Genomic DNA, 17,785 nt, shown 5'->3' with positions numbered 1-17,785 from the left:
TCTTAGGATAAAATCAACACACTTTCTCCCAGATCACAGAATAGTTTGGGTTGGAAGAGACTTTAAAAGGTCATCTAGTCCAAGCCCCCTGCCCATCTTCGATGAGATCAGGTTGCTCAGAGCCCTGACCAGTCTGACCTTGAATATTTCCAGAGATGAGGCATGGATCACCTCTCTTAGCAACCTGTGCAAAGTGTTTCACCACCCTCACGGTAAAAAATTTCTCCCTTCTATCTAGCCTTAATCAACCCTCTTTTAAACTAAAAAAACCTTACTTTTTTCTGGCTGACACACATGCAGAAGCCCTTATTATTCTTTGCATCCCTTTCCAAGTTCATCTCCAGCTGTGCCCCAACCTTCCTGACCCCATCCCTACATAACCAGACAGCATATCTGTGCTCTTCCCAGGATCCCTGTCCCTGCTTCCAACGCCTGTGCAGTGATGTATGTATCCACGCCACTAGCTGCTTTAATAACATTCTCACATTTGTTTTGTGTTACTTACCAAGTATTTTTCCAAGAGTCATTAAATTAGGTTTCAGATAATAGAATCATTATCACAGAATGGTTTGGGTTGGAAGGGACCTTAAAGACCATCCAGTTCCAACCCCCCTCCCACCGGCAGGGACACCTTCCACTAGACCATGTTGCTCAAAGCCCCGTCCAACCTGGCCTTGAACACTGCCAGGGATGGGGCAGCCACAGCTTCTCTGGGCAACCTGTGCCAGTGTCTCACCACCCTCACAGCAAAGTTCTTCCTAATAGCTGATCTAAATCTCCCCTCTGTCAATGTAAAGCCATTCCCCCTTGTCCTACCCCTACCTCCTTGTCAAAAGTCCCCCTCCAGCTTTCTTGTTGGCCCCTTTAGGTACTGGAAGGCTGCTAAGTCCTAAACCACTGTCACCAACCGGCCACAGCAGCATAGGACTCAGCCCGAGTTCATCCAGCCAGCTGGGGAGAAAGCACTCTCTGGGCTCCGTGCTGTTGCTGCCAAGCCACAGCATTACCCCCACACACCTCTGACCAACAAAGACGAGGGTACAGTGCTCTCTGCATCAGGAGGGAGACTTCACCACCTCAGAATAAATGCTCCAGCCTCTGGGCCAGTACCCAAGTTTTCTCCTATTCCCTCCTCACCACCCTTGTTCATTCAATTCAGCAACCAGTGAGACAAAAAAAAAAGCAATTAGGAATTCCCAAATGAGATCCAGAGCACACAGGGTGGAAGGGATCAGCTCATTTGCCGTTTCAAGCATCACTGAAACATTCATCTAGTCAGTGATCTCACCGACAGTGACAAGCCTCAATACTAGGACAGCACCCTGATGCTTTTAATCCCTGTGGAGGGAAATGGAAAGCCCAACTGCAGGCCTAGGGCACAGTTTGTTTCTTTTTAAACTCAACATTCTTCAGACCAATCACACCACAACTTTAAGTGGCTGGAGACCTCAAGAAATGAGGAAAGAGGAAGGGGGATGTGGCTCCAACCCTATTAATTCCCCATACTATTCCCTACCTTGTTCTGATACCAAATGTAACTTTCCCCACACCCTGAAGCAATAAACCTTCCAACAAGTGAGGCAGGCTTGCATACAGAGCTTAAAGTACAGTTCTGCAAGACAGACATGCTGCAACATCACCTGTTCCTATGTTAGCCATTCATGCCTGACCATTTTAACAGGACCATTCTACTGCACTGCTCACAAGCCTGAAGGCTCAGGGGCATCACAGGACCATCAAGACTCTTAAGACCACCCTGGTTTGCATAGGTAACAGAGGACAGCAGGGCAGGCTCCTTTAGACCTGCCCCCAGGGCAGCATCCACGCCTCTAGAAGGACCACTGTAAGGGATTAGAAGCCCCATAGCCATCAGAACCTTTACAAAAGGTAAACGTGCACGCATCAGTCAGGTGGAAAGACTATTTATTGTCTAGAGCTGTGCCGAGACGCTGCAGATGTGTCAGGGAAGCCCAGGGAGCTTCTGGCGACAGCTTCATCCTCCTGGTGCTCAGTCCAGCTGCAAGACAGTGAGAAAGGCAAGAGGAGTCAGCGGAAAACAGTACACACAACCCTCCTGCACAATCACAGAACAGTCTGGGTTGGAAGGGACCTTCAAAAGTGTCCTGGTTTCAGCTATAACAGTTATTTTTACACCTGACCCAAACTAACCAAAGGGGTTTTCCATCCCACAGCACATCATCATTCCCAGTATATAAACGGGAAGGAGTTACCCGGAAGGGACCAATCACTGCTCAGGTTGGGCTGGGTATTGGTTAGGGGGTGCTGAGTAACTGTACTGTGCATCACTTGCATTTTCTAAGCTTTCATTTTTTCTCGTTTCCTATTATTACTGGTATTTTCTATTATCACTACATTTTATTTTAGTTATTAAAATTGTTCTTATCTCAACCCGTGGGGTTTACATTCTTTTAATTCTCTTCCTCATCCTGCCTGGAACAGGGGAGAAGAGTGCGCAAACAGAGGCATGGTGCTGAGTTACTGGCTGGGTCTAAACCATGACAAAAGCTCACCTAGTCCAAGCCCCCTGCAATAAGCAGGGACACCTTCAACTAGATCAGGTTGTCCACAGACATATTCCGCCTGGCCCTGAATGTCTGCAGGGATGGCATATCTACCACCTCTCTGGGCAACCTGTGCCAGTATTTTACCACCCTCTTTGTAAAGAATTTCTTCCTCACATGCAGCCTGAATCTCCCCTCTTTTAGCTTAAAATCATTACCCTTGTCCTATCGCAACAGGCCCTGCTAAAAAGTCTCTCCCCGTGTTTCTTAAAGGCCCCTTTTAAGAACCGAAAAGCTGCAATAAGGTCTCTCTGGAGCCTCCTCCGGGCTAAACCACCCCAGCTCTCTCAGCCTTTCCTCACATGAGAGATGCTCCCGATGCCGGCGCTTACCTTGATAAAGCCGATGTCCTTAGCGTACTGGCGGAAGCACTGCCGGCACATATTCAGACCGTACTTGCGAATAAGGCCGTGGCGGTTGGAGCACACGCGGCTGTGAGGGAAGAAGAGAACGAGGCCGGTCAGGACGGGTAATGGCGGCAGGAAGGAAAGAAGAAATAGAGTGAGGGGGCTACCTAAAGGGAGACCCCTTTAGGCCACAGGAGGCCCAAGAGCCCCCTTCAGAGCCTCCGTGGCGCACACGTACCAGGAGCGGGAGCCCTGGCCGAACTTCCTGGGGTGGCTCCAGTAGAGCTGCTGATGACCCATGCTGCTGCCGTGCGCCTGACAGGGAAAGGAAAATGGCAGCCCGCGCACGCGCTGACCACCCCTGCCCGGCGTCCCGCCCTGCACCGCGGCGCGGCGCGCCCGCTTTCCCCGCCCTCCGCGCCTGACGTCAGCGCTGTGGCGGGACTAGAGGCGGCAGCGCGGCTGCGAGTAGCGCCGGGCGTGGTGGCGCGCGCCTGTAGTCCCAGCTACTCGGGAGGCTGAGCCCGCCGGATCGCTTGAGCCCAGGAGTTCTGGGCTGCAGTGCGCTATGCCGAGCGGGCGTCCGCGCTAAGGCCGGCATCAATATGGTGAGCCCCGGGGAGCTGGGGCACACCAGGTTGACTAAGGAGGGGTGAACCGGCCCAGGTCGGAGACGGAGCAGGTCAAAGCTCCCGTGCCGGTCAGTAGCGGGATCGCGCCTGTGAATAGCCACTGCAGCGTAGCCTGGGCAACACAGAGAGACGCGGGTTCCTTTTGGCACGGCACACACTGCCTCCTCGCGGAGTAGCGACGCGACAACTTTTACCCGCGACGGCACACACGCCCCCAGCACCGCCTTTTCACCACTACGGGGCACGCCACACACCGCCTCCTGCTGGAACACCGCGGCACCGTCTTTTCACCGCTGAGGGGCACGCCACATACTGCCTCCTGCTGGAACACCGCCTTTTCACCGCTACGGGACCCGACACTACACCGCCTCCTGCTGGAACACCGCGGCCGTGCGCGCACCGCCCCTGCTGGCGGCACGGCACAGCGGCGTTCTGTGCTTGTGTGCTCTGATGCCAGTAAGCAGTTGATTGCTAAAAATGACAAAGCAACTTTAAAACTCTAAGCCCTGTCCTTAAAAAGAATGACTTAGGAAGCCAATACTGAAAGGATTCACGGATTTTACTTTCTTTTTCTCCCGATGCTGGCTACCACAGTGAAAACTGGCACTGTTGGGCAAGGGATCAGGTGAGACCACTGCTGCTGTCCTCACTCCTCACCTCGTCGTCGCCTGCCACACCCTGCAGCAAACAGCCTGCTCCATGCGTGTAGCAGGGTTAATTTCCACCTGGTGAGTGCCTTCGACCCAGGAGTTCTCTCAAATTCAGTGGTATTATCCCAGTTTCTACTGTGTCCCAGACCAGAGCAATTTTTCCCAGGTGCTGCCATTTCACTGTCAGAGATCATAGCATCACAGAATGGTTTGGGTTGGAAGGGACCTTAGAGATCATTTAGTTCCAACCCCCCTGCCATGGGCAGAGACACCTCACACTAGACCAGGTTACTCCAAGCCCTGTCCAACTTGGCCTTGGGATTGGGCAGCCACAGCTTCTCTGGGCAACTTGTGCCAGTGCCTCACCACCCTCACACGGAAGAGCTTCTTAATAATACCTGACCTAAATCTCCCCTCTGTCAGTTTAAAGCCATTCCCTCTTGTCCTATTCCTATGCACCCTCTTCAAAAGCCCCTCTCCAGCTTTCATTTCAGCCCCTTTAGGTACTGGAAGGCTGCTATAAGGAGATCCCTGACCCACCCTCTGTCTACCAAACCACTTTCACATTGTGAATTCTTTCAAATTTTTCATTTTATTGAATTTTTTCCTGTTATTTTGGCAATTAGTTTTTCATAAGGCCTCACATTTTGTTGAGTAAAGAGTGGCACTGGCATCTCAGTCAATCACAAGGCAACCGTACCTTGCAGTGGGTGAATATGGCCTTTTACCCAAGCTTGTTTTCTGAATGCCCACCACTCATTCGTAGTGGTGCTACCAAAGACAACTCTAGCAGCAAAGCCCCCTTCAGCCAGCCCAGCCACGCTGGGGACGGGGCCATCACTGAGGAGACGCTTTGTCAGTGGCAGCCATTTCTGCTGACGCTGTGCTAGGCAGAACCTCAGAGGGAGCATTGGGAGAGCCAGTACCCTCGCTAACAAACACACAGAAGGATTTCTTGTAAAACTTTTATTCCTCCATTACATACAATTGTAGAACTTGCCCAAAAGATTTGGCTGTGGCGCTGGACCTGCCCCGTTCCGTGTTCCTCACCCCCTGGCCTGGGCTCCTCCAGCACGGGCAGCGTGCCGTGCTCGTCAAGCCCAGGGGACCAGCGTGGCTGCTGGCGTGCTCCCCCGTGTCCCCTCACACCCGCCGTCCCCCCAGCTCCCCCGTGTCCCCTCACACCCGCCGTCCCCCCAGCTCCTCTACGTTCTCCTCCCACCCGCCGTTGACCTCTACCCTTCCCGCCGAGCCGATCGCCTCCTCTAGGGGGCGCCGGCGCAGAGCCCCGCGCTGAGGGCCCCTCGCTCGGGCTTTCCGATGCTGCCGGTACCGCCGGTACCGCCGCCCTCCCTTCCCGCCCCGCGAGCTCTTCCGCCGGGCGGTCCCGCGGCCCCTGGCTGGCGACGGAGGGCGGGATAACGGGAGCCAGGCATTACGGCGGGCGCCTGTGCGCGGGCAGTGCGGAAGGCCCCCGAGTGGCGCGGCGCGTCCCGCCCGCCGCTGAGCGGGCCGTTGGTCGGCGGCGGGGCGGGCGGTGATGCGGCTGCAGTGCGAGGTGGAGGTGGTCAGCCGGCTCCTGCCCACCTGCGGGCTGCGGGGTCGCGGCCGTGGCACCAGGGCGCTCCTCTCGCTCGGCCGCCCGCCCGGACGGGCTCAGGGCGGTGGCGTTTACCTCATGGTGTGCACGGCGCGGGACCGGGTCGGGGCTCGCTACAAGGTGGGGACTGCGGCGGCGGCGGGGGGACCGGGCCGGGGGGCGGAGCGGGTCCCCTCGTCCCGCCGCGGCTGCTGAGCGCCCGCTGTGCCTCGTAGGTGCAGGAGAACATCGAGCGGTTCTTCACCCGGTTCGTGGAGGAAGGCAAGGCCACCGTGCGCCTCCGGGAGCCCGCCGTGGATGTCTGCCTCAGCAAGGTGGGTGCGGGGGCCCGGGACACCGGCGGGGAATCGGTGCCGTGCCCGTGCTAGAGGTGCCACCCGTACGGAGGTGGCAGGGTGGCCCGCGGGGTCTGCTCCACCACCGTGCTGGACAGGCCCCGGAGGGTCCCCGGGCTGTTTTGTCTGCTTGGGGACGTCCAACAGATTCCACACAGCGAGTAACTCTTAACAGTCGTCTTTGACCTGCCACAACTTTGGCGCAGATGTAAACGAAGCGGCATGAAGGAGCTTGGCTTTCTATGCCTTCAGTAGGGATAGCAAAAAGGGAAAAAGAAGTGAGCTCACTCATTCTGTGCTAGGAAGGCTGAGCCCAGCTGATTTGCTGGGCTGCTTTCTGATTCTGCCTCCTGCTCCCTTGGGAGAAAAGAGCAAGAGCGGGAAAAGTCTATTTTCACATTGTTCTTCATTGCTTGTTTAGAGAGAAACGACTCTTTTCATCTCTCTGATACAATATCTTGCTATTTAGCTGTATATTCCATGAAAAAAAGGTTACTGCTTACAGCCTTTCTAATGAAAAAAGAAAAAAGGAGAATACTCTTGTATTAGCAGACAAGCAGCGTCGAAGCTGGAGACACACAAGGTATGGATCAGCAGTACATGCACCATCTCACCTTAATGTTTAGCTGGTAGTAGGACTCACCAATATATTTATTTACACTTCATCAGCTATTTAGAAGCTGTAAAGTGTTTTTAATAACACTAAACTCACCAAAAAAAATCATATATTAACATGCAGTTTTCATGTGGTTAAGTTTTTTCTTCCTGTGCCTGTTCCAGTAAACTTTTGTTGCCTTGTAGCAGAGGAAAGTGGAGGAGTTTTTCTAAAACCTCAGAGTTAGGATATGTAAATAAAAGCAAATAATATTGATGGCTTGTTTGGGAAGTCAGTTTGACTTTCTGTTGTAAACATGATTCTTTGGCCTGAAGGAGATCCTTTAATAATTTCAGTGATGTACAGACTGAGCAGCTGTAATCATGAGTGGTAAAGCTTACTCCTTCGCAGGCAGAATGCTTTCTCAAAGGGCCTGTCTAAGGAGAAATGCACAAGGTGTGCTTACACTGCAGCTGCACCAGCACTGACAACAGTCTTACTGGAGTGGGGTAGAGCTCAGGGCAGGCTGCGAGGTCTGCTTGAGCAACACAGTGAATTAGTAGAACAATTTATAATTCTCCCTTTTAGTACCATATTAGGTATTTGAAGGCTGCTGGCGATTTTCTTCTTGATTAAATAGCTGTAATGTGGGGGGGATTTAGCACTGTTTTCAGACCTGAAATTGAGATATCTGCCTACAGGTATCTCAGTACACTCTGGGTGTATGAGCTCAAATAATGTTTCATGGAGGTGTAGCCATGGAGTGAAGCCTAGAGAGCTTTTGCTTTATGAGCTGAACAAATGGGTGGGCAGAGCAAGGGAAACAAAATTTTTTTATAAATGTATTAGGAAGAAATATGGTTGTTCAGCATGGAGAAGAGAAGGCTGCTGAGGGACCTGAGAGCAGCTTCCAATACCTAAAGGGGCCAACAAGAAAGGACTTTTTACAAGGGTCTGGAGGGATAGGACAAGGGGGAATGGCTTTAAACTGACAAAGGGGAGATTTAGGTTAGATATTAGGAAGCAGTTCTTCACTGTGAGGATGGTGATCTAATGAAACAGGAGTTTGGGTAATGACCAGACTTGCCCCGAGGAGGCTAGATCCTCGCTCCCCATTTTAACATACGGCTCACCCTGGTACTGTCAAGCTCCAGGAACAAATCCACTGAATTCTTCCAAAACCAGTGAAACTATGCATTCCCTTTAAATGCTCCAAATTCAGAAACACAGTTCAAGATATTTGATAACTTTTCTGTGGTGTTTCTGCTAGTCTTCGATGATTTCATTACATAAAGGCTTCTTAACTCTCAAAGATAGATAAAAGCTTGGTAAAAAAGATATTTCCAGGTACAAAGGTACAACTATCCCGATTGTGTGCAACTACTAGCATGCAAAATCCCACTCTGTATTCTGCCAGGTGGTGCGATTTGTTGCACTCGGCCACATAAGAAATTAAGTTGAGAAATGTTGGTCTGGAGCATTCAACCCTGGAGCAAAAAAAAGTCACTGTCTTGGTTTTTTTCCCTTCAGCAAGCCTGTGCCTGCTGCATTGCACACAAGGTCTGAAATCCCTGTAATCTCTTGATTGCCTTGTCATCACGCATTTAGCTCTGAAACAAGAGACCTGTAAGGCATCAACACAGATTAACTTCTTTTCCCAGCATCTTTTTTGTGGTTGACACTTTCGACTTGTGGCAGAAAATTGCATCCTGAGCACTTCCAACTAATTCTTTGGGGTTGTTTTTTTTCTTACATATACCGTAGTATTTTTTTTCAATGTATTCAGGGTTTCTCAACAGCATCTTTGCAGATACAAAAACATGCCACATTTGCATGTAGTTAGGGCAGCATTCTGAGGCTAATTTATTTAGATTGGCTGAGATAATGAATGTTGGTGGTCTTGAATACAAAGGTTTTTGATGTGCAACTTCCCCATGGCTGGAGGGTATCACGTCAGGAGTTAAGAGAATAGATGTTGTCATGGTTTAAGCCCAGCCGGTAATTCAGAACCACGCAGCCGCTCACTCACTCCCCCGCTTTTCCCTCCCCCAAAAAGGCTTAAACCATGACAGATGTGCATGGGATGTTTCAGTAAAGCAATCAATTTAGGATACTGGTGCAGTCAAATATGTTTAACCATTATTGTCTTTATTTATGTCACATTAGCATCCAGAAGTCGCCAAGATGATTGCTCTGTTGTGCTAGGTGCTTATAGCATATTGTGTAAGCTAGTTCTCTAGAATTTAGCATAATCAAATACATTTCAGAGTAAAATTTTATTTCAGGTGCAGAAATGAATGTCACTGGGTTTGGCCAAGTTACAGCTGGGAGCAGAGTGCAAACTTCTCAACCCTGAGCCATGCCAAAACTCCAAGTTTGTTCTTTCTTGCAATAGGAGATGACTTTTACTTGCATGGATGTATCGTGGGTTTTATTTTAGGATTCACTTTATAGCTTAGTGTCTGTCAGCTGCACATCAGCTTGAGTAGAGACTTGCTGGAAAATTTAGAGAGAAATATTTGGTCGCCCTCCTGTTCCTGAAAGTTAATTATATCAGTACAACAGATGTATCGCAGCTTTCTTGACTTTTATTTAAAATTTATCTGATACTCCATTAATTTAACTGTATTTATTGGCATTGTAGTATATCCCAGTTAAAGCAAAATTGGTCAGTTGTTTGAAGAAGGACTGCAAGTAATTATCCTCTTGTTTGATTCTGGTACAACCAACCAGAGCTGCTCTGTGTGACCAGAAGCACTTACCTAACCTGCCTTGAAGCTTTCCGCCTGTTGCATTTAACCTCAGCTTCCATCCTTTTCTTTCCTAGCAATTTTCAGAATTATCACCTCAAGTTTTAGATCTCAGATTTTCCCGCATGTGTTTCCGTAATTGTCCCTTTGTCATGGTACAGGTTAGGAAGATCACAGTGTGTCAGGTGTTTGTTCTGTATTTTATTTTCAGCTATGAATTCAGTGCTTTGTTTCTTTTCTGAGTAATGCAGCCCAGTTTGTTTGATCTAGATTATTGAGAAAGGTCATAACTTCCCATTCAAATTGCATGCCATTTGTTCTTAAATACCGTAATCAGCACGTCAACCTAATAAGCCCGACTTGTTTCCCTTTCCCATTTCATTGCCCTGCTGAGTTAGTAGCCCCTGATCCATGTACCAAATAGTTCAGAAAGTGTTAGTACAAATAAGCACAAGAATAATGAACTTTTAATTCCACATTTGTGTTTTCCCATAGGCAAATGCCAGCAATTTAAAGAATTTCCTTTCAGCTGTGAGACTGGCTCACCAAGGCACTGACACAGGAGCTCTCCCTCTCTCAACTTTGGTACCAGCAAAGAACTCAGAAGTTGAAAAACCTAAGACAAAAATGATCATAACATCAAGAAGAGACTACCCTCTCACCAAAAACTTCCCTTATTCCCTTGAACACCTCCAAGCCTCGTACTGCAAACTGGCTCAGATCGACATGCGTGTGCTTTGTTTGAAGAAACTCCGAAAACTAGACCTAAGTCATAATCACATTAAGCAGCTGCCAGCTACTATTGGTGACCTGACCTGTCTTCAGGAGCTCATTTTGCACGACAATCACCTGGAGGCGTTCAGTGGGGCTCTGTGCGACTCCACCCTTCAGAAATCTCTTCAGTTCTTGGACCTGAGCCAAAACAAAATCAAAGCACTTCCAATTCAGTTCTGCCAGCTGCGAGAACTCGTGAATTTGAAGCTGGATGACAATGAGTTGATTAGGCTGCCATTCAAGATTGGCCAGTTAGATCATCTACGCTTTCTGTCAGCAGCTCGAAACAAACTTCCTTTCCTGCCCAGTGATTTTAGGAAACTCTGTCTCGAGAGCCTGGATCTCTTTGGAAATCCTTTTGAACAGCCCAATCCACTTGTTCCCAACATACAATTGCAAATACCATTGACTTTATTAGAGTGTGCTGCAAGAGCAACCCTAAATTACAGGTAAGAGTAGCATGATGGGTACACATTGCACCTATGCTGTTTCAAACCTGTTGAGTCTAAACTTTCCTGACTTGTTTGGGTTTGGGGATTTTTTGTTGTTGTTGTCCCAGTCAGTGACTGTTGCTCTTACTGCTCTTCACTTATTAAAAATCATAAGGTTAAAGTTGCTTTGAATTCCATTTGTAAAATCATCCCTTTGTTATACAGGATAACACAGGAAATCAGTGATGTGGAAGCATTTAGAGAAAGTTACAGGTTGAAATGGTTTTATCCACAAAATGGGAGTACTGTAACAATATTCTTGCCCAACTATGGGAAAAGAGAATCAGATCTACAACCCTGAACCTCAATTTAGTATTGAGGAGCTTACGTTACAGTGGATTTTGTGGCACCGATCGTGTTTTGTGTTGGGCTTTAGCTTGGGAATTGCTTTCAGACATGGTTGCCCTTCATCTTGTGCTCGCATTAAGCAGTGCATGCTACCTGTTAGCCTGTTGCTATCTTTTGCTCTGTGAAAATAGTATGTTGGCAAATGGTAACCTACCATACAGCTCCTAGTTGCAGCCACGGATTGGTCTTCCTTTGCTGGAGATGGGACCTTCCACAAGCTGAGCAGAGTTAGAAAGGTACAGTCAGGTGGCTTCACAGAGAGCAAATGTTATGCTGGAGTCAGCGCTACCAACCACAGGCTTCTCCCTACCTTAGGTTTTCCTTAAGCTGTTAATTTCCTTTGGTGTGGGAGTAAGGTTGTTCTGTCTTAGGTGGAGAAGCCCAGTTCTGAAGTAATTTTAAAATTCTTATTTCACCAAGTAAACATTGTCCTTGCTAGGCTGCTCTTCCTTATCAGCTTTCTCCCCTTCCCCCACACCACTCACATAGCGCTGCCTGCATGCTGCCACTGATCTTTCCGATATCAGCCACTGCTACTCCTACCCTCTTCTGGGTGGAAAGGGAGCAAGAAGATGGAAGAGAGTCATGGGTACAGGCAGGGGGTGAGAGACACACCTAAGGGGTTCCTAATCTACATTCTGTGCTCATTCCTGCCTTGGGGGTGGGGAGCGCCCCATAAACCTGGGTTCATTACTCTGAAGTCTGTGCTAAAGGTGTCCACAGGCACGCAGGGCACACCCTGGAAATGAGCTGAGCAACCAAATGTTCTGGCTCATATCTTTCTGACCTTGCTGATGTTATTAAGAGTAATTAAACTCCACATGTCTCCTTTCCCAACTTTATATAAATTGCAGTGATTTTGATAGAAATATGCTATCATGTTTGTGGCATTTTGGTTTGATTTTTTTTTTTCCCTAGAGAATATAATCCCTCAGCACCAGACAGATTTGGTGCTCAGTTACCTTGCCATAGTACTTAAGGCATAACCCCAGCTTCTGACCCTCATGCAGAAGGCTTGAAGAAAGTGGCACCACACAGAACAAGAAAGTATTTCTGCTCCAGGAGTCTCAGTGAGACAAGGGGCAATGGAAACAGTCCCCTTGCCTACGGGACTGTGATTATTATTAGGAGACAGCATTGGTCAGAGTGCTCCTTATTATCTTCAACAGAAAAGAAAATAGAAAAGTCTAACAAGTGGGCAACAGGCATTCTGTCTGACATTCACTGGCTGTGAAAATTAACAAAGAATGACAAACAAGTGATGATGGGCTGTAAAAACCTTGAGAAAGGAAGAAAACAGGAGGAGGGAAGATGTAAAAGCAAATGTTGGGACATCAATCTTCCTAGTGGCATTCTGGGCAAGTGCCAGCTGTGATTATGCTTTTCCTGACTAGAAAAAAGGATGTCCTGAAATAGAGGTGGTGAAAAAAATCCTCACAGGAGTCTTAGTTATGTGAATGATGGTATGTAGAAAGAATTGGGAATACGTAGGCGTAGTTGGGATGTGAGTCAGTGAGACCTATGGTGTGAATCTGGAGTGACAGCTGGGCACTGGTGATACCCACGCTGAAGTTAACTCAATGGAGTACTTCAGGGAAAACATTCAGTTTGTACCCCAAACACAATGCCACTCTGCTGTGAATTTAAAAAGAAGCAATTCTTGTTCCTGTCTCTGGATGTCATTATTGACATGATGGACAAAAAGAGCCGTGTATCAAGAGAACCTTAATTTATTGCCTACAAGGTAGTACTACTGCAAAAAGGCTCCTGTTTCCTCTAGATCCAGTGTTTTTATGGTACTACCACTTCCTCATGTTAGAGAGTCAGGGTGCTTTGTCAGGCCAGCATGAAACACAGCAATCTTCCTGGCTAGCTTGAGGGAAGAGCAGAGATATGCCCAGTTGTCTCATTATTCTTAATTTTTTTAATTCTCTAGTTCTCTATCGCTGTGATACAGTCTGTTACGATTTGTGTGAGCTCCCTGGTTCTTGTGGCAGTGTCTTCTGGAGTTCAGGTCCTTGGTACTTAAGGGTTAGTCAGTAACATGGTTGCATGTTAGAAACAATCACTAAAAGTATCTGTCTTGGAAAGTGGTGTTTAATTCCTAACGAGTCCAACATTGCAAGTGGCAGAATTTCAGATTTGCCGTGTCTCCGATCTGTGAATAGGGTTTCTTCCAACTGGTGCATATGGTGTGTCAGTGTGTTTAAGTGACATTGGTTAATTTTGTAGTGAATTCACACTTTTGCTCTTGTTCAACAGAATCCCTTATGGTTGTCATCTCCTTCCTTCTCACCTTTGTGAAGATCTGGAAGTGGCTAAAACATGCCAGTGTGGAAGTGCCTGTCTGAGCAGCTTCATTCAGATCACAGTGACCATGAATCTCCACCACGTAGCTCACACCGTGGTCCTTGTGGATAACATGGGAGGTACGGAAGCACCCATCATCTGCTACTTCTGTTCTCTAAACTGCTATTCCCAGTTCCTGGATAGGTACCTCCAGAGTAACGGGTGACCATTATTGGGCACAAAAGCTCTGCCTGACGTTCTGTCCAGTGACGGAGGAGCCTGAAACTGTTTTCTGCTTGTTACCCACATGTGCTGTCATAGGGTGTTTGCTGCCAACAGCAGATGTCAGCCCTGCAGTGAGGGGGCAGGTGGCGCAACTGTTCCTCCACTACTAGAATCTCCCTTTGGCTGGAATAAAAAGTGATGCTTAGCCTGAAGGAATCTTCCTTAGAATGTATTTTGCTTTTTTTTTTTTCCTTCCCTATTACTGTGACTTTGTTTGGAGTATCATGACAGTTTCCTTTGTTTTGTGGTTTAAGTGGTTTCTTGTTGCTAGAAGGAAGGCGAGCTTGTATCAGATTGCTTTGCTTACACTCGAGGCTCTGAATTCTGCTGTCAGAAGATGACTTTATCACTGGACTGTACTCTTCCCAACTTTTTTACTGTAGAGCAACTTGGTAGGCTGCTATGAGAAGAAGTGATGGTGTGAGCAGTTCAAAACTGGTCATATAATTCCAGGTGCCGCTTTTTTAAGAGTTCTGTTACAGCATTCTCACTTCAAGCAGGGACCAGCATCGCTGGTTTTTTACCAGAGCAAATGTTTTTCATTTTATCTCTTTGTAATACAAGAAATGTCTTTTTCTAAATGTGTCACCTAAATTTTTTTTCTGATGTTTTAAAGATTGTTGAATTGTTCACTGAGTCAACTTATTAAATTTTGAAACCCTTCTATGTACATGTGAATTGTGGTTTCTCTAATGAGTTTTTCATTCAGTGGATTCTATGGATTAGCTGCTGGCCTGTCTCCTGGTAAAGATACCAAAAGACTTGAGAGTATCCACATACCCTTATTTCGTGTCTTGTCAGTGCTCCGTGGCTTATGTATTGACACAGCATGGAACAGAACTCCCTTGAGATATCTTTAGGCATCCCATGCCCTGCAAAACACGATGGCTTGGAGGGAGCACGACACACTTTATTTTTGAAGAAGTATTGACTGCCCAGGAGTGAACTACGTTTGCATCCATCAGGGTCATAGGTAAGTACACTGCTGTGGCAATTACTTGTAGTTTCCATGGGAAAACAGGACACCCGTTGTTACTGAGTGCAGAACTGATCTAGGCTTGGCTTCAAGGCACCACTAAATGCCATGTACAGTGTGAGCAGCTGCCTAAAGGGCAGCAACAGGCTTTGGAAGAAAGTGCTGGCTTGCAGGCATCACTTAACATCTCCTATGTGAGCACAAACTCCATCTGTGTTCTAAAAATCATCAGTTTCAAACCCTTTCCTAATCTCAGAAGGACAAGGGGTGACGGGTTAAAACTTAAACAGGGGAGGTTTAGGTTAGATATAAGGAAGAAGTTCTTCCCTGTGAGGGTGGTGAGGCACTGGAATGGGTTGCCCAAGGAAGTTGTGAATGCTCCATCCCTGGCAGTGTTCAAGGCCAGGTTGGGCAGAGTCTTGGATGACATGGTTTAGTGCAAGGTGTTCCTGCCCATGGCAGGGGGGTTGGAACTAGATGATCTTAAGGTCCTTTCCAACCCTAACTATTCTATGATTCACAACCGAAATAAACACTGGAGCACGCCTACTGAAGGGCTCTGCTCTGACTAGGCTAAGAGACGCATTTTCCTGAGGAAGAGCAGCCTTTATTCTAGAAATATTGAGTGTTGTTAAAGCTGTCTGTGAATGTCAAAACAACTTGACTGTGTTCTTTTTATACCGTATTTGTGAAACGGCAACTTTTAAGCAGCTATGAGAAGATACGGATGAATCATTCCTTTGCTCTTCAACTATAGAGAACTTGTGAAGGAGGAGGCCAAGTGTTTACCTCAACTCTGCTCTGAAAGCACTGCAGAGCTAACCATAGGAGGCTTTAGTCATATGCTAATGCAGCTGTAAAGGGAGAGAGATCTCGTCCTGATTGCAGCAGCCTAAAGATTACTCATTTGGAAAAATACCTTTTAGGTGGGGCGCATGATTAAGAGGAGGGAAGTGGAGTAGACACAGAAATTTGGTCTCCTCTGGGACTCCTCAGGAATGGCAGCTGCGGATGTGTGGATGTCGATGGTTGAGTGGCTCCCCAGGCAGCCAGCGGTGCTGGGCAGAGGAGGAATCCACACTTCACAGCTCAGGGCAGGCAAGGGGAAGGCTGCCAAGTCCTGTCCGAGTCCCGCAGTGTTGGGAGGACAATGCACTTCTAGGGGGTTAAAGGCCAACGTGAAGAGGACTGCAACCTCCCGTGGGGTGAAAAGGAGACTGAGAAATGTGGGAAAGCACTTTTGGATGGGAATAGTTCGCTGCACTGATGGTTTCTTTTAAATCTCACGTCTGTAGACTGGACTGCCATTCTCTCTGAAGCCAGTGTCACCCCCAAAACTGGCTTGGCGTCCCCGAGTCCTCTGAAACTACAGTGGCAGATGCAGCACTGAGGGAGTGGTGGGGCACTGGAGCCCTGTTCTGCAGAGGTTCTTATGCAGCCATCACTGTGCTGGTACCAGAGCACCTTCTAGCATGTGGCAGCAACCCCAGCACACCATGATCCTGTCATCTCCACCATTGGCTCCTCCACCATTTGCCAGTGGTCAAAAGCAGAGCTTTCTAAACTGCTGCTTTCCCACTTCCCATCAAAAGGTGAAGAAAAGGGAAGTCTTGTGCAGCCAAGCAGAGGGGCCAGAGGGGTGTACAATACCCCCAGGTTCCCTTGGGAATCTGTTCCAACCAACTTCATGTTCTTGGTGTCTCACAATCGCCGTGAACAAGCTCTCTCCGGGGTGCAAAGCGTTTGTATCGGCCGGCTGAAGTTCTCTGCAGCCTCATCCCAGAGGCAGTGAGGTGCCGAGTGAGCGAGTTGGGGTTTGCAGCTTGTTGGCTGCAGAGGGATGAGCAGCCGGGGGGGGCTGCTGCAGCGCTCCGTGCCTGTGCGCTGCCGGCTGTCAGCCAGCCAGGAGGTGGCGAAGGAGCCAGGAGCCAAGAGTTAGGAAAAGCCAAAGCAGAAATCACTCCCTCCAGGAGCATCTCCTCCAGCAGTTTGCCCTGCCCGACAGCAAGACAGCTGTGGAGTCTCTTAGGTCTCCTTCAACTCGCTTCTCATCGGTGCACTGGGAAAAGGCCAACCTGTAGGCATGGGTTCTGTTGCAGATGACAAGAGACAGGCACAGTTCTGTCCTCTGATACTGCAAATGCAGGAACGTGAGTGCCCCAGTGCTGTGTTTAAGGCTTCTTGTAGAGCAAGTGGGTCTGGGCAAAACTGTTCTAAGAAACTGTTCTACTTCATTTATCGTACTTGTGGGGAACTCTGTAGGGCTGTTTACACGGTGTTTCCTGTTTGCAGCAAAGTAACCCCATCGAATCAAACCAGCTTTGATGCAGAGCCCAGCCCCTCTCTTTCAAGGAGCGCTCAATGCCTCGCTTGAAAACCACCAGTTGTGCCTGGGTGGTGAGGAGAAACTTGCCGAGTTACGCAGAGCTCAGCTATGGTCAGCAAAGGTCAAGCTGTGAAACCATCATTAAAAACGTGTCCTAAACAAGCGTTGCTCCAGACCCTTCTGTTATGCCCATGAAGTTTGGTGTTTGCCTTGGACATGTCAGTGTTGAGTACTCCAGGGCTTAGTTTCATCAGATCAAAGCAAGTGGTAGCTCTCACACAGAGGACACAGTCTAATGTGAGATGCTCTTAAATGCAATTAAAACCTTGAACCGTTCTTTAATTGGCCTGATTTTGCAGTGCTGCTGCCACTTTGCATTATGCCAGTGCTTTGTGATCTTAAATGTGTTTATCCATATGCTGCCCGTGCAATAGGGAAACCGTTATCCCAGTGGGATGGTGTTTTGGTTGCTAGAGTTTTACCCACAACTGTGCCAGATGTTAAACACAGCCCTGAGGAGGAGGCGGCTGCCTTCTTGGGGCAAGAAATACTTAAAATTATGGAAACATTGATGTTAACCCAGACTGAAAAATAAGCAACCACCACACGGGCAGGTTTTGGTGCCAGCCAGTGCAGGAGGCGGCGGCGGCAGCAGCCTACTGACAACAGCCATTTGGTGCTGCAAGGAGGTACGTGACCCTCGGGAGCACCCACACTGGGGCATGTGGCATGAAATGGTCACCAACTGGCCCGTGCTCGTGGAGGAGAGGGGCCAGGGCACAACGTATGGAATGGCAGGAGCAAA

General features: G+C 48.3%; 2 protein-coding genes across 4 annotated transcripts; one reads left to right on the top strand and one right to left on the bottom strand.

The window, feature by feature from the left end:
- Positions 1 to 1,906: 1,906 nt before the first annotated feature.
- Positions 1,907 to 3,718, bottom strand: RPS29 (ribosomal protein S29). Its single transcript, XM_030485281.1, has 3 exons — positions 3,168 to 3,718; positions 2,915 to 3,014; positions 1,907 to 2,017 (listed from the first exon to the last, which is right to left on the bottom strand). The coding sequence occupies exons 1-3, from the start codon at positions 3,227 to 3,229 to the stop codon at positions 2,009 to 2,011; spliced, it is 171 nt and encodes a 56-aa protein (XP_030341141.1). The 5' UTR covers positions 3,230 to 3,718; the 3' UTR covers positions 1,907 to 2,008.
- A 1,766-nt stretch (positions 3,719 to 5,484) lies between these two features.
- Positions 5,485 to 14,348, top strand: LRR1 (leucine rich repeat protein 1). Of its 3 annotated transcripts, XR_003991323.1 has the most exons (5): positions 5,485 to 5,931; positions 6,027 to 6,125; positions 9,987 to 10,714; positions 12,023 to 12,567; positions 13,367 to 13,451. XR_003991323.1 is itself a non-coding variant. In XM_030485279.1 (4 exons), exons 1-4 carry the CDS (start codon positions 5,752 to 5,754, stop codon positions 13,617 to 13,619), a joined length of 1,260 nt encoding a protein of 419 aa, XP_030341139.1. In that variant the 5' UTR covers positions 5,485 to 5,751; the 3' UTR covers positions 13,620 to 14,348. The 3 variants fall into 3 exon arrangements, 2 of the variants coding, with proteins under 2 accessions (XP_030341139.1, XP_030341140.1); XM_030485279.1 differs by lacking the exon at positions 12,023 to 12,567 and having other exon boundaries at positions 13,367 to 14,348; XM_030485280.1 differs by lacking the exons at positions 12,023 to 12,567; positions 13,367 to 13,451 and adding an exon at positions 10,922 to 12,014.
- Positions 14,349 to 17,785: the final 3,437 nt, after the last annotated feature.

Source organism: Strigops habroptila, chromosome 4, assembly GCF_004027225.2.
Source record: "Strigops habroptila isolate Jane chromosome 4, bStrHab1.2.pri, whole genome shotgun sequence".
Taxonomy (NCBI): Eukaryota; Metazoa; Chordata; class Aves; order Psittaciformes; family Psittacidae; genus Strigops; species Strigops habroptila.
This window is presented reverse-complemented; position numbering and strand designations above follow the sequence as displayed.